This window comes from Pecten maximus, chromosome 9 (assembly GCF_902652985.1).
Source record: "Pecten maximus chromosome 9, xPecMax1.1, whole genome shotgun sequence".
NCBI lineage: Eukaryota > Metazoa > Mollusca > Bivalvia > Pectinida > Pectinidae > Pecten > Pecten maximus.
In genome coordinates, this window is record NC_047023.1 from 39,247,712 (window position 1) to 39,262,479 (window position 14,768).

At 35.2% G+C, this 14,768-nt stretch overlaps 3 protein-coding genes across 3 annotated transcripts; all 3 read right to left on the reverse strand.

The window, feature by feature from the left end:
• Positions 1-975: 975 nt before the first annotated feature.
• On the reverse strand, positions 976-1,524 carry LOC117334004 (uncharacterized protein K02A2.6-like). Its single transcript, XM_033893423.1, has one exon. The coding sequence runs from the start codon at positions 1,522-1,524 to the stop codon at positions 976-978; it is 549 nt and encodes a 182-aa protein (XP_033749314.1).
• A 603-nt stretch (positions 1,525-2,127) lies between these two features.
• On the reverse strand, positions 2,128-2,884 carry LOC117334005 (uncharacterized protein K02A2.6-like). Its single transcript, XM_033893424.1, has 2 exons — positions 2,831-2,884; positions 2,128-2,454 (listed from the first exon to the last, which is right to left on the reverse strand). Exons 1-2 carry the CDS (start codon positions 2,882-2,884, stop codon positions 2,128-2,130), a joined length of 381 nt encoding a protein of 126 aa, XP_033749315.1.
• A 5,785-nt stretch (positions 2,885-8,669) lies between these two features.
• Positions 8,670-14,234, reverse strand: LOC117333845 (peptidase inhibitor 15-A-like). Its single transcript, XM_033893261.1, has 7 exons — positions 14,119-14,234; positions 13,632-13,895; positions 12,917-13,049; positions 12,446-12,555; positions 10,523-10,632; positions 9,918-9,999; positions 8,670-8,762 (listed from the first exon to the last, which is right to left on the reverse strand). Exons 2-6 carry the CDS (start codon positions 13,881-13,883, stop codon positions 9,960-9,962), a joined length of 645 nt encoding a protein of 214 aa, XP_033749152.1. The 5' UTR covers positions 13,884-13,895; positions 14,119-14,234; the 3' UTR covers positions 8,670-8,762; positions 9,918-9,959.
• Between the last annotated feature and the right edge of the window lie 534 nt (positions 14,235-14,768).

Consider the following 14,768-nt stretch of genomic DNA (forward strand, 5'->3'; position numbering starts at 1 on the left):
ACTGTCTGTTAAAGAGTGGTGGTCTATCGAGGCTTTACTTTCTGTTAAAGGGTGGCGATCTATCGAGACTTTACTGTGTGTTAAAGAGTGGCGGTCAATCGAGGTTTTACTGTTTGTTAAAATTTGGTGGTCTATCGAGGATTTACTATCTGTTAAAGAGTGGTAGTCTATCGAGACCTAAGTGTCTGTTAAAGGGTGGCGATCTATCGAGACTTTACTGTATATTAATGAGTGGTGGTCTATCCAGTCTTAACTGTCTGTTAAAAAGTGGTGGTCTATTGAGGCGTTAAAGTCAATCGAGGTTTTACTGTCTGTTAAAATTTGGTGGTCTATCGAGGATTTACTGTCTGTTAAAGAGTGGCAGTCTATCGAGACCTAAGTGTCTGTTAAAGGGTGGCGATATATCGAGACTTTACTGTATATTAATGAGTGGTGATCTATCGAGTCTTTACTGTCTGTTAAAAAGTGGTGGTCTATTGAGGCTTTACTGTCTGTTAAAGAGTGTCGGTCTATCGAGGCTTTACTGTCTGTTAAAGAGTGGTGGTCTATCGAGGTTTTACTGTCTGTTAAATAGTGGCCAAATAATAACCGTGCTGGAGTCGCGGGGTGTGGACCGATACATAACAAGATAGGTTTGTAGTTCTTTTTTCCAGTCTTTGCGTTCATGTTGAGCAATCTTGAGTCGTTTAAATAGAGAACGATTCTGGCGTTCAATTTCACAATTGGCTTGAAGCCAGAGCGGGGTAGTACGTTTATGGATTATACCATATTCTTGAAGAAACTGCTTGAAATCCCCATTTATAAATTGTGGACCATTGTCGGTACGGATCGAGGCTGGAATGCCATGTGTAGCAAATGTAGTTTTCAGACTTGCAATGACCTTGTCACTTGTAGTTGACTTCATAACGGTGATATCGACCCATCTGGAGAAGAAGTCTACTAACACATGTAAATTGTCGTCACTTGGAAGAGGTCCTAAATATCTATGTCAAAATCAAGACCTGATGGTAATTCTGTCCTAGCCATGGGTTCTGGATTTGATGGTTTAGCCATTAATTGACATCCGTAACATGACTGACAATGTTTCTCAATATGTTTGTCCATTTTTGGCCACCAAACCTTTGACCTTATTCGTTGTTTCATCGCAACAATGCCTGGGTGTCCTTCGTGACCTAGGTTAAGTACACTTTCTCGAAGAGATTCAGGAATCACAATACGTGTCCCACGCAACACAAGTTTCCCTATCGCACACAGTTCTGATCGTACAGGTATGTAATCCTTGTAGGGAATCTCGGACCACCTGCCATTAACAATGCATTCCCGTAGAGCTTCTAATTCCTGGTCATCTCCTGAGGCGCGTTCGATGTCGCGTGTTGTCATAGCAACAGGAGTCGAGTTCTCTGCAATCTGCTTGATATATGTCTCTGCATCATTTCGTTTTGGTTCCTCAGAGTCTGAGGACGCTGAAATCAATCTGGATAGACAGTCCGCGATATTTTGAGGTCCAGGAATATATTTCACCATGTATGTGTACGACTGTAAGTGTAATATCCAACGTTCTTCACGAGCACAGGGTTTTAATTTCTGTGAAAAAATGAAATGTAGTAGCTTGTGATCAGTAACAAGTTCAAATTCCTGTCCAGATAAGTACTCTCACATGCCCAAACAATCCCTAATGCCTCTTTCTCCGTCTGTGAATATTTCCGTCAATGTCAGTTAGACTTCTACTCGCATAACAGATTATACGTGAGTGATTTTCCTGCTCCTGCACTAGAACTCCATCTAATCCTACAGGTGACGCGTCAGCAATAACCTGTGTCTTGGCTTTAGGGTGGAAAAATCCTAAAACACATGCATTTGACGACAACTCCTTAAGTTTCTGAAATGACTGTTCCTGAGCCGGACCCCAATTAAATGGTGTTTCTTTCCGAGTCAACTGTCTGATACGGTTGCCAGATTGGGTAAAAACCTTGAGCTAAAATTGACCAAACCCAGAAAACTTCTGACCTCCCCAGCATTTGATGGTTGCCTTGCGTTCACAACTGCTTTGACTTTATCTTTATTTAAACCAATTCTATGCCCAGACAGCACATGTCCCATAAATGTGATCTGTGGCATATTAAACTGTTATTTATCCAAGTTTAATGTCAATCCCTTTTCACGAAGTGTTTGTAGGGGTTTATCCAAGTTCTTGTTGTGTTCGCTCTGTGACGCTCCATGTACAACAATGTCGTCAAATATACTATTGACACCTGGACAATTTCTCAGAACCTGTTGTATGATTTTATTATACAACTCTGCGGCACAACTAATGCCAAACATAAGTCTTTTAAACCGATACATGCCTTGGTGAGTTTGGAATGTTGTAATGCTGCGTGATTCTGGTGTTAACTCAATCTGGGGGTACGCCCAGCGAATATCAAGTTTGGAGAATACCTTACTTTGATTCAGGTCCTGTAGTTAGTTCATCAATTGTTGGTATTGGGTACCGTTCCTGAATAACAGCTTCATTAGCCCTACGCATATCCATACAAAGTCTTATCTCTCCATTTGACTGAGGATAATAACAACTGGACTTACCCATGCACTGGGTTCCTCAACTTCCCAATAATGTCTAGTGACTCAAGCTCCTGTATCTTGGCCTCTAGTTTATCCCTCAAATGATATGGAATACGCCTTAATGGTTGAACAACGGGCTGTACTGTCTCGTCCATTACAATATTCATTTGATAATCCTTCAGCTTCCCAATCCCTGTGAAACACTATATTTCTTCAGAAGCTCAGCCCTGCTAATATTTTGTTCAACAGTACAAATGTTCTCATTACCTACTCTAAGAACTCCAAAATCTGTAGCAGTAGTCTTCCCAATCAGTGGTTGACCCATTCCTTCCAGGACATAAAACATTACTCTGGGTACAACCTGGTCTTCAAACATGACGTCTGCCTCAAAGCAAACTTTTTCAGCTTTTCGCAGAGTCCTCGGTCTATCCTGTTAACCCTTGCACCAGAATCAACAGTACAAGAAATGGGTACTCCTCCACCTGTTACCCGAACTTGTTCTCCTATCGGATCCCTTGATACACTTAACACAAAGTTGTCATTGAACTCCTCAGAATCCTGCTCTTGTACAAGTTTCTCTGTACGTCCTTTAGGCATGTTATTACCATAGTTCATTACCTTAGTCTTACAACACTTTTGGAAATGTCCCATTTTCTGACATTTATGCATTTATTCCGGGTTGGACATTCCTTATCTTTTGAATAATGTCCTTGTCTCCCAACCGGAAGCATACTTGAGACTTGTTGCCATGGTTACTGGAAGTAACATGTTCATTTGACCCATATGTACGGTTACCCGATTTGTGTCCCTTTCTGACTGCGTGTACAGTTTCGTCTTGCATGACTCCAGCTTGTCTCTCGGCCGCTTCATATTATCTTCATTTTTTCATTTCAACAAATTTTATTGACAGATGGAAAAGTCAGTTGGATTGAATAACAGGCTAAAGCCTATATAAATTCTCTCCATAGGTCGAACAAGTTTAACAAATCAATATTCATTATATGATAATTATGATATGTGATATGAAATTTTATAAACATATACACAAATGATAACAATAACTATATAAGGGGAGGTAACTCATTTGAATGAAATTATAACAAGCTTAAGATAACACAAGAATTTAGAACACATACAACACATCCACTCACACAAAGTACAATAGCTACAAACATAGTCAATGTTTAGTATATACATGTAGTTGAAATTAATTAGTAAGAAGTATAACTAACCGTGCACATACAAATTATCTAATTTAACTACAGTTGAGTGGCTAGACCAAAAGTCCATGTGCAATTACTGCACAGGTCATCACCACCCAAACTGTTTGATGCTTAATATAATAAGGATATGGTCTATAATTGTAATGCATGCACATGATTTTAACAAATTAATTACAATATAAATAACAAACAAGATCATTGAAGGTAAATTTATTAATACTAAACTAATTTATTTCGCATGTTCAACTGGCCTCAGATATCATGGATTAAAAGCTTCAAATAAAATAGATGTCATAATAATCATAATAAACAAATTTATTTATTAATTAATTAGCATGGTCATTGTGAAGTGACTCACTATAAGATGAAGTTTTTGAATCTTTTAGACTTCCCTATAAAATAATGAATGTTATTTAGAATTTGCCTATTTATGAAAATATTACAGATAGGACATCCATATAGGAAAATGTCAATACTAATATGGTTATGATCATGTGTATAATTATTAAGAACTTGAAAAAGGTTATTACGTAGATCATTGTAAAAGCGACATTCAAGGAAAAAGTGAGAAACTGTCTCAAGTGCGTCTGAGCAGTTACAAGCAGGACTGTCTGTGAGGTGGTCATGATGTAAATCAAATTTTAAATCACTGCAATAATTTCTAAGCTGACAAAGAATAATATTGGCCCTTCTTTCCCCTTCAGATTTAAAAATTTTGAGAGAGTCTATATCAGACACTTTATCTTTATCTAGTTTATGTTTAAAGTTTACAAGTGTAGGAGAATCAAAAAAGGTTAGCATTAGAATTAATTGTGCGACACATAAGAGGAAAGAAACTGTCATAATAGTTATTAGTTCTGCATAATGGCGGGTTAAATTGTCTTGTGTGACGGAGAGGATAGTGATTTTGATTGGGAATGTTAGTAAAAGAAGTGAGTACATGTTGTAAATAAGTTGGTGCGTGTCCATGCATTAGTTTGTACATCATGATGTATTTGTGTTTTTCTCGTCTGGCTGCCAGAGATTCCCAACCAAGTTCGGTATACAGTTTATGATGTGAGGTTCCTGATCTGAGTCCTGTGATAATTCTTGCTGCTTCTAACTGTATGGATTCCAAAAGTTCAGATAATTGTTGGGTGCAATTATCCCAGACAATGTCTGCATATTCCAAAATTGGTCTTATAAATGCTGTATAGATTGTAACTAATGTTTTTCTGTTGACTTTAGTTTTGATGTAGCGAAGAATGTTAAGTCTGCTATAAGCTTTTTCATAAATTATCTGAATATGTTGATTCCATGAGGCATCATCTTTGAAAGTTAGTCCTAAATGTGTGTGTGATCTAGTGTCTGTAATTTGACTGTTTTGAAACGTTATTATGGGGTGGTTTGTGTTTTGTTTCCTGGAAAAGATTATAGATTTTGTTTTATTTGGGTTGAATTTTATGTCCCATGTGTTTGCCCACTCACTCATAGTATTTAGGTCAGTTGTTAATGATTGGGCTGCTTGTACCGGATCATTATCAATAATAACATATAGGGATGTGTCATCTGCAAAAAGTTTAATATTAGTAGATATATTTTCTGTGACATCATTAATGTAAAGAAGAAAAAGAAGTGGGCCAAGAACAGACCCTTGGGGTACCCCTGCATTAACAAATTTAAATTGAGAATGGTATCCCTCAGTACAGACTCTTTGCATTCTGTCAGAGAGATAATTCTGGAACCAAGCAAATTATAATTTAAATCATATTATCTTCTCGTTTCCTGTATTTTTGTTAGAGTCAATGTTCCTCCTTTTTCTAGAAATTTCATTCGTAGTTGTATCGATGTACACTTATCTATTACTTGGTCTCGAATTTGATCATCTTTACTATCCCCAAATTCACATGTCATGGCTTTGTCTCGCAATCGAGTGATAAATTGTTCGACAGACTCACCGGAATCTTGCTTAAGTTGCTTAAACTGGTGTCTTTCGAACGAGATGTTTCTTTGGGGTGCGAAGTAATCATTAAGTTTCCGTACCACCAGGGTGTAATCCTTCGCCTCTCCAGTGTCAGCTAGGGTGTCAAAAAATTTCTTGCACCCTCATCCCGGCACAATGGAGTAATAACGCCCTTTTCTGTGTAGGATCCGTTTTCCCTTTCCCCACAACAAACAGTTCAAATGTCCTTTTCCTTTTCCCCCTTCTCTGAGAAATGGCTGATGAATCGCCGTGGCAATCAAGATTAGGAACACCTCCAATTTCCATGTAAGTCGCCATTTTAACCAATTAAATGTACACTGTATACAGTTTGATCCTCGTCGCCAATTGTAGCATCTATCGTGCTTCATGTACTTGGATGGTCCATATCTCCGGATTTAACCTGGATGATTCACGTGTCACATGTAAAACTCATGGGAATCCATTTTACATCGGAGAGTTCCAATATTAGAGAAGACATAGTCATACGAGTTATGTCCCGTTACTTAACTTCATACTTTACAAATACATTTATATATGGGATACCACACTATCGAGGTTTTACTGTCTGTTGAAGAGTGGCAGACTATCGAGGTTTTACTGTCTGTTAAAGAGGTGTGGTCTATCCAGGCTTTACTAAGGGGATAGTACGTTGTTTTGAGTGGCTATACAGGCGATTAGAACGTGAAATTTGGTTTAAACTCTTGACCTATAGGTAGATCTGATATGGGTAAATTGTATCTTTTAAATGGGTTTTTCTTCTGTTAGCTAGTGTTTTCGCTATTATCTTGTAATCAACGTTTCGTAAAGTCAACGGTCTCCAATTTTGAATTATTTCACGTTCCCACATTTTGTATAGTAAGGTAAACATACCTAGTTTGAGATTCCGATAGTTTATTTGATGTAAATATTTCTTTTAAAACCGCTTAAAAAATCCTTCTTTTATTAAGTACCAGTATTGTTGATAAAATTCAGAAGCAATACCGTATTCACCTCGAGATGTCTTCTTCTTCATTTGACCGATACTATTTTGTATTTCTTTTTCAGTTATATCTCTCTCCAGCTCATCTTTCTGAGCATCTGTCAATTTAGCATTAACGTTTTCTACTAGCGAATTCGCAGCATCTCTGTCCCAACCCGTGGATGTAAAAGGTTTTAATAAAACTTTGTTTGTTTATCTAAAATTGCCGTTATACCATCTTTATAATTACCATCTCCTGCCTTTATTCTGTGCCATAACTTTTCTTTTGCCTTAGTTTTCTCTAAGTTGCAAAATATATCGTTTCATTGTCCACAAAATTTATGCTTCTAGACCTAATTCTATGTCATTCTATCCTTTGTTTGAAGTAAGACTTTATTTCATTAATTAAAGAATCAATTTGTTCCTGGTGATTATCTAATTTCATATTTTTTTCTAGTTCATGTCGTTTTCTTTTTGGTTCACTTTCTTTCCTATTCAGTGTTTTTGACACATATCAAGTTTTCTTATCATAACCTTTATTTCCCACCATTCAGTGATGTTCCTAATTTTACTTTTTCTGTTTTCCAATATACCCATAAAGTTTCAAAGATTCTATCACTGATGTATTCATATTCCATGTTCCAGGATCAACTTTCGCCTGGTCGACTTTTAATTCAGAAGTTATCAGATTATGATCACAGTATATGCACGGAATTATCTTGGAGTTAACCATACCATTGAACAAATTGTCAGATACTAAAATGTAATCGATTCTAGTTCTGGAGTTTCCTCTTCTTAATGTGAACTATTTATTTTCGGGGTGTCGCTCCCGCCACAAATCTCTGAGCTCACATTTTTTCCGTCAGATTTTTAAATTGTTGTCACGTTGGATCATTTGTATTTGTTACTGGGATTCTATCATAAATATTATTTAGCGTGCAATTAAAGTCTCCCATAACAATATAATTTGCTACTATTGTTTCGCCTAATTTGTTAAAAACATTTTTCTTTCTGTACAAGTATTTGGTGAGTATATATTCATCTAATTAGATACTAGGGTATCATCTTTTTTAATGCAACATTCTAATAATCTTCCTTCTACGTCTCTACTTGATTCAGAAACAGTAATATTCGATTTTAATTGAGTTAATATTGCTACTCCTCTAGATGAAGAAGTACCGTTATTCCATACACTATCCTTTCCTCCCATATCCTTCCATTCTTTATCCCAAACACACTCATCTGTATCTGTCCAATGCGTTTCTTGTATTGTTATTATATTAAATTTCTTTTTAGATAACCATGAAAATAACTCGTGTCGTTTTGTTTTTTTTCTTTTAAACCATTAATATGAATGGATGCAATACATAAAGATGACATGATTGCCGTAAATGAATAAAAACAGTAATTAGGGACATTATCAAACATCCTGAATGACAATTGTTTTGCTCATTTTATTGGCCTGTCGTTCTGCCTTCTGTGGCGTTGCTGACCTATCACTGTTCGTCATTTTGCGTGTGCTCACAGGTGTAGCTAATCCATCTAAAGGGTGCAACGTTGATATTATCTTGATTGATCAAGTGTGTAATAAAAGTTAATTCGAGGTGGAATGTAGATGAGTCGTGTAGCACTATACGGCCTACCATAATCTCTGAAGTTTGTCCTAAAGTCATACATGGTCAGTTGATAGTATCTTGCTTGTAACCAGCATATCCATTGGCTTAAAACGTCATATCATCGGCACATATCGTATAAAAATGTCTTTTGTAACCTTGCTTTTGGTTAAGTGATATATACAGCTCAATATGATTTCTAGGAGAAAGGAGTCCATCAATAAAAGTGGGGTTTAACATGGCTTGTTTAGAGTAGATTAAATTATAACGTATGTTATCGGTACATAACCAATCTTCATAATGGTCACAGAAAAGGAGATAAAACAATGTAGCAGTATATTGTTATTTTTTTAATTTTAAAATTCATGTCACTTACAATTAAACACATTGTTTGTAGGGAATACATGTGGTGTGATCCAAAATTCGCGTGTAGGTCGTCTTGGAATCTGTTAATTGAAAAAAAACACCATTATATACATAGTTCAACTTGATTAAATCATTGTGTAATGTTTAAATATATAAGCACGAAGAACTCAAAATGCCATTTGCAGTTGATTATCGCTAGCGTTTTCAAGTAGTGACATTAAGGTTTTCACCTGCAGATAGTCGATACACTACTTGAAAACGTTAGCAATAATCAACTGCAATTGCCATTTTGAGTTCTTTATCTTTACATATATTTTATATTAGAAAATAATTCTAAATCGGTAAGCACTGTCAAAGATAATAATATACATATAAGTATATTTGTATCTGCGTCGTGGTTGAAAATGTACAGTGCAGAGATGCCGACATTCCAGCTACATAATAAAATGTAGATTCAAGCTCTGCCTACTTATTCGCCCATCTATCATTGTCTTTGAACAGTGAAGTTATGAATTATTATTGTCATTTTGCATATATCTAGATATTAATATACCCGAAAATATTAGATCTAGTACGAGTGTTAATTTAACAATTTGACCACACACAGTGTTTAAAAGATGATGTGGTAGTTGTTGTCTTATTGTAGACTTCGACTAGTACTTAAACATAAATGAATGAATGAATGAATGAATGAATGAATGAATGAATATATAAATAAACAATTAATCAAATTCCAAACATCTGTTATGTTTTGTTACATAATTATCATACAATTTTGGTATAATGTGCTTTGTTTTTATCGATATGATAATTTATAGAAGATGATTTATCTAAATAACAAATATCGCCTGAGTCGAAGGCCGAGATTAATATTGGCTACCTTAGCTCTATAAATGATCATATCGATAGAATCAAAGCGCCATAACAGTTTTATTACATTTCGGTAACAAAATCATAACACAGAATGTTAAAGGTATGATTCGAAGCCATTTTAAACTCTTTCTCCACAATATTCGCCAGATTTCCTATGTTAGGCTGGATGATTGTAAACAATTCAAATATAATTAGGTTTATATTATCACAGCACTTAACCTCGATGTACTAAATCACATCCCATAGTAAAAATCACTACAATCGTTGAGAGATATTAAAATATTGCAATGCCAAATAATGTGTTTCGTTCCCAAACTAACCACAAGTTCATAATAAACTAGTAAAAATGTAAATATAATTACCCTGGAACTGGGCGAGGTAGAAGACATGCTGCTCACCATCATCTAAGCAGCTGGGTAAGGAAACTCCCCTACGTAGTTACCGCTGAAATGCAAGTGCAATATTGTATTAAATTCGGAATGTGTTTAATGTCACTTCAAATGGTTATTAGTATAATCATTATCATTGTTAACTGGTAAAACTGATGGTTATTAATTCTAAAGATGACAACTAATGACAACATCTTGCGTTAATTCTAAAGATGACAACCAATGAAATCATTTTACCTTAATTCTAAAGATGGCAACTAATGACAACATCTTACGTTAATTCTAAAGATGACAACTAATGACAACATCTTACGTTAATTCTAAAGATGGCAACTAATGACAACATCTTACGTTAATTCTAAAGATGACAACTAATGACAACATCTTGCGTTAATTATAAAGATGACAACAAATGACAACATATTACCTTAATTCTAAAGATGACATCTAACGACAACATCTTACGTTAATTCTAAATATTACAACTAATGACAATATCTACGTTAATTATAAAAATGACAACCGATGACGACACCTTATATTAATTATCAAGATGATAACTGGTGACAACATCTTACCCAGGGCCGTAGTTGCACACTACGAGAGTTGCCTTCTTCATGGAACTGTTCTTGAGAGTATTGCAAACCTTCACACCACATCCGACGTGGGTAGAATCATGCCACACAAGCTATTCAAATAACCATTAAACATTATAATGTCGTGATATTTATGTTAGACAGTATTATGTTAGACAGTACATTGTATTATGTTAGACAGTATTATGTTAGACAGTATTATGTTAGACAGTATTATGCTATACAGTATTATGATAGACAGTATGATGTTATACAGTTTTATGATAGACAGTGTTATGTTAGACAGTATTATGTTAGACAGTATTATGTTAGACAGTATTATGATAGACAGTATGATGTTATACAGTATTATGATAGACAGTATGATGTTATACAGTATTATGATAGACAGTGTTATGTTAGACAGTATTATGTTAGACAGTGTTATGTTAGACAGTATTATGTTAGACAGTATTATGATAGACAGTGTTATGTTATACAGTATTATGTTAGACAGTGTTATGATAGATAGTGTTATGATAGACAGTATTATGTTAGACAGTGTTATGTTAGACAGTGTTATGTTAGACAGTATTATGCTAGACAGTATTATGATAGACAGTGTTATGATAGACAGTATTATGTTATACAATATTATGTTAGACAGTATTATATTAGACAGTATTGTGATAGACAGTATTATGTTAGACAGTGTTATGATAGACAGTATTATGTTAGACAGTGTTATGATAGACAGTGTTATGTTAGACAGTATTATGATAGACAGTGTTATGTTAGACAGTATTATGATAGACAGTGTTATGATAGACAGTGTTATGTTAGACAGTATTATGATAGATAGTGTTATGATAGACAGTGTTATGTTAGACAGTGTTATGTTAGACAGTATTATGTTAGACAGTGTTGTGATAGACAGTATTATATTAGACAGTATTATGATAGATAGTATTATATTAGACAGTGTTATGTTAGACAGTATTATGATAGACAGTGTTATGTTAGACAGTATTATGATAGATAGTGTTATGTTAGACAGTATTATGTTAGACAGTATTATGATAGACAGTGTTATATTAGACAGTGTTATGTTAGACAGTGTTATGTTAGACAGTATTATGTTAGACAGTATTATGTTAGACAGTGTTGTGATAGACAGTATTATATTAGACAGTATTATGATAGATAGTATTATATTAGACAGTGTTATGTTAGACAGTGTTATATTTTCTATCTGTCCGGAAGGCATCCTCGAGGATTTGGAAGGGTGAATTCACAAACATCCTACTCACGTCAGCCGCCATTTGAAAACGAATTCAGAAATTAATGTCTCAGAGGCTGGATTTGCATTAAAACGAATGGTTTTAACGATAAGAAATCATCATAAAAATCGGACCAAATCCAGTGTGAAAAGTCCGGTCATGGTTAGCTCGGTGCTACTACGGCTTGTGATTTTGTTTGGCTTATGAAAGGTTCTATTCGATATTTTGAATTGGATAAAGACAACTGGTGCATTTATTTTCATCATTTGTAAATTCGTCTCCGGTCTTGCACGTGTAAGCAACGTGGTAGTCAGAATATAATCCACAAAGTATACTAACACAGATATTATACAAAGAAAAAAATCGTCACGAATGACCAGTAGCCATTCTCTAGTCAGTATGCTTCATCAAGGTGAAGTTGTAATCAATTTACAGAAAATACAAAAGTATTCTTCTTTAAAAGTCTAAATATAAACAAATCCCAAAGACAAGTCGTGACGTCATGATATGCAATACAATTTGCACGGACTTTCACTGGAAATCAAAACAAACACTAAGGGGAAAGTTGTTAAAAGAGACTAAAGATGATACGTATTTAGTTTGACTTTGTGTGTTAGAAGCATCCATCTGTTGTAAGACGACTCACCTGGGTATAGTGCCCGCACATCCTTCCAGGGTTACAGGTCTTGGTTTCGTAGTCATAATCTTTGACCTCACCTGCCCAAGCTTCTACAGCAGCTGACGGTTCCACTCCACCTAATAAAAAACAACATTGTGGTTCTTATATATTAAGTAAATGTAGACCCTCTTATGCATTTAAAATTGTCATTGTATATGCCTAAAGGCTGTATGCTGAATATATTGCTATATCTTCTGAATTAGAAGCTTGTCAAATGACAGAAGAGTCATACGATGTGGATGTAGCTATCAGTTCCGTCAGAAATCAACATCTATAATAATATATATAATATATATAATGCTGAATTTGACCGAATGAGTTTTGATTGAACTATATCCACGTCCGATGGACTTTTAAATATGATAGATGTTTTAAAAGGATATAAATGTATAAAAAATGCCATATCTTTCAACTGAAACGGAAAGCAAGAGTACTGACCTTGGGCAGTCGTTACAAAAAGGTTTTCTCCGACATAATTGTACTTGCTCTTGTCTGAACGATGGGGATTGTGTCCCCAAATACACTTGTCTGCGTATTTTTGGGCTGTAGTGGCAAGCGTGTCATCCCACGCCTACGATTGAAAACAGTATTACATTAAAACATGATAGCCATACAAAGAGTTGCGGCCCCCTTTCTAATTACCAGAAAAGAATTATCCTGTTTATTCCAAATCTTTATTAGTACCGCGAAGATTTCAGGGATCATCTTGTATTAGATAACCGACATTATATATTAAAAACTTGTTACAAAACTGCTTAAAGTGGTATACATGGTAGAGCTATATCTGGCGTCATTAACACCAACAATTGAAGAAAACGCCTTTAGAAAGTCCCTTAGAAAGTCCCTTAGAAAGTCCCTTAGACAGTCCCTTAGAAAGTCCCTTAGAAAGTCCCTTAGAAGTCTGAAACAAATATAGCAGCGACATGCAATTTGATTTCTTCGGGACGCAGTTCATCATTTATTAATCTCATATTTTAAAAAAAAGTTCAATCTTTTGGAGGGTGATAATAGTGTTAAGTGTGTATCTTTTGTAATGCACATTTGTATAAAGCCTATTCGTGCTATCTATAGGCCATAATTACTCCATTGTCGAAGACATGCAACACCTTAAATTAATGAGAACTGAGAACTCAAGATACTGATTCAAACTTACCATGTCTGACAAATCCTTGGGTGTTGGCCTTGCGTGATGTCTGACTTTGTTGTGAGCTTGTACAAATTTCTTTGCATCGCCGGAACTGACCCCTCTCCTGTTCAGGCGATCAACAATAGTCAAAGATTCCCCCACCTCAGCCTCACCCGCATTTCTCCTCATCTTGGCAATCATCCTTTGCATGAATTTGTCCGGCTGCTGTGCAGTCGCATATGCCAGCATCACGAACATGAATGCCACAATAAATTGCATTGTGTCAAATAGCTATAAAAGAGAGAGAGAGAGAGAGAGAAAAAGAAAAGCTAGTTTCCACTGACATATACTGACAAGTAAAAATAGTGACGAAATCAACAATGAAAAGCATTGCAAATCGTAAGCTCTTTGAATTTTTTAAACCTATAACAAAAAAAAGGAAACAAAAAAGGAAACAACAAAATACAAAACAAACTTGTCCATCACCTGAACCCCAAAATATGGCGTTACTTACTGTGTAACAGCTTGACGTGGTCTGCTTGTCTCAGTCTGTAGATGTTGAAGAACTGAAGAGGTTTATTTATACTCAGATACCGATGCTGCCAGCCATCAGTAAGGCGAAAAAAAATGTTATGCTTCGCTGAGTACAACGCTTTGATATATTACATGTGCATAACCTAATTACCTGTTAATAGCTCGAATTAGTCATGAATCTGTAGATAGTTTTATGATATGATATCAGATTAGCTGAAGTGTAAGATCAGAACTAATCCCATAATTTATAACAATGAATAATCATGACGAGCCCTACCAAATTATTTAATTATGTACTTAACTATCGTAAAGTTCTATAACTAGAACAATGTCAACAAAAAAACAAGAGCACCGCCAACGGATGCACCATACGCCGTCTGACTTTATCCAAAGATTGTTTGCTTGTTATTTAAAGTATTCTTTAGCTTAAATTAAATTAAGTCCAAAATGGATTGAAATTCTTGGATTAAAAATTAAAGTCCAAACTGGGTAAGAATTGTTGGACAAAACTAAAATAAAGTCTAAAATAGGTAGAAAATATATATATATAACAAATATGTCCATAATATCAAAAAATAGAAGTTATTTCCTCCAATTAAATCCATATTGTCCTTGTTAGACTCAACATGA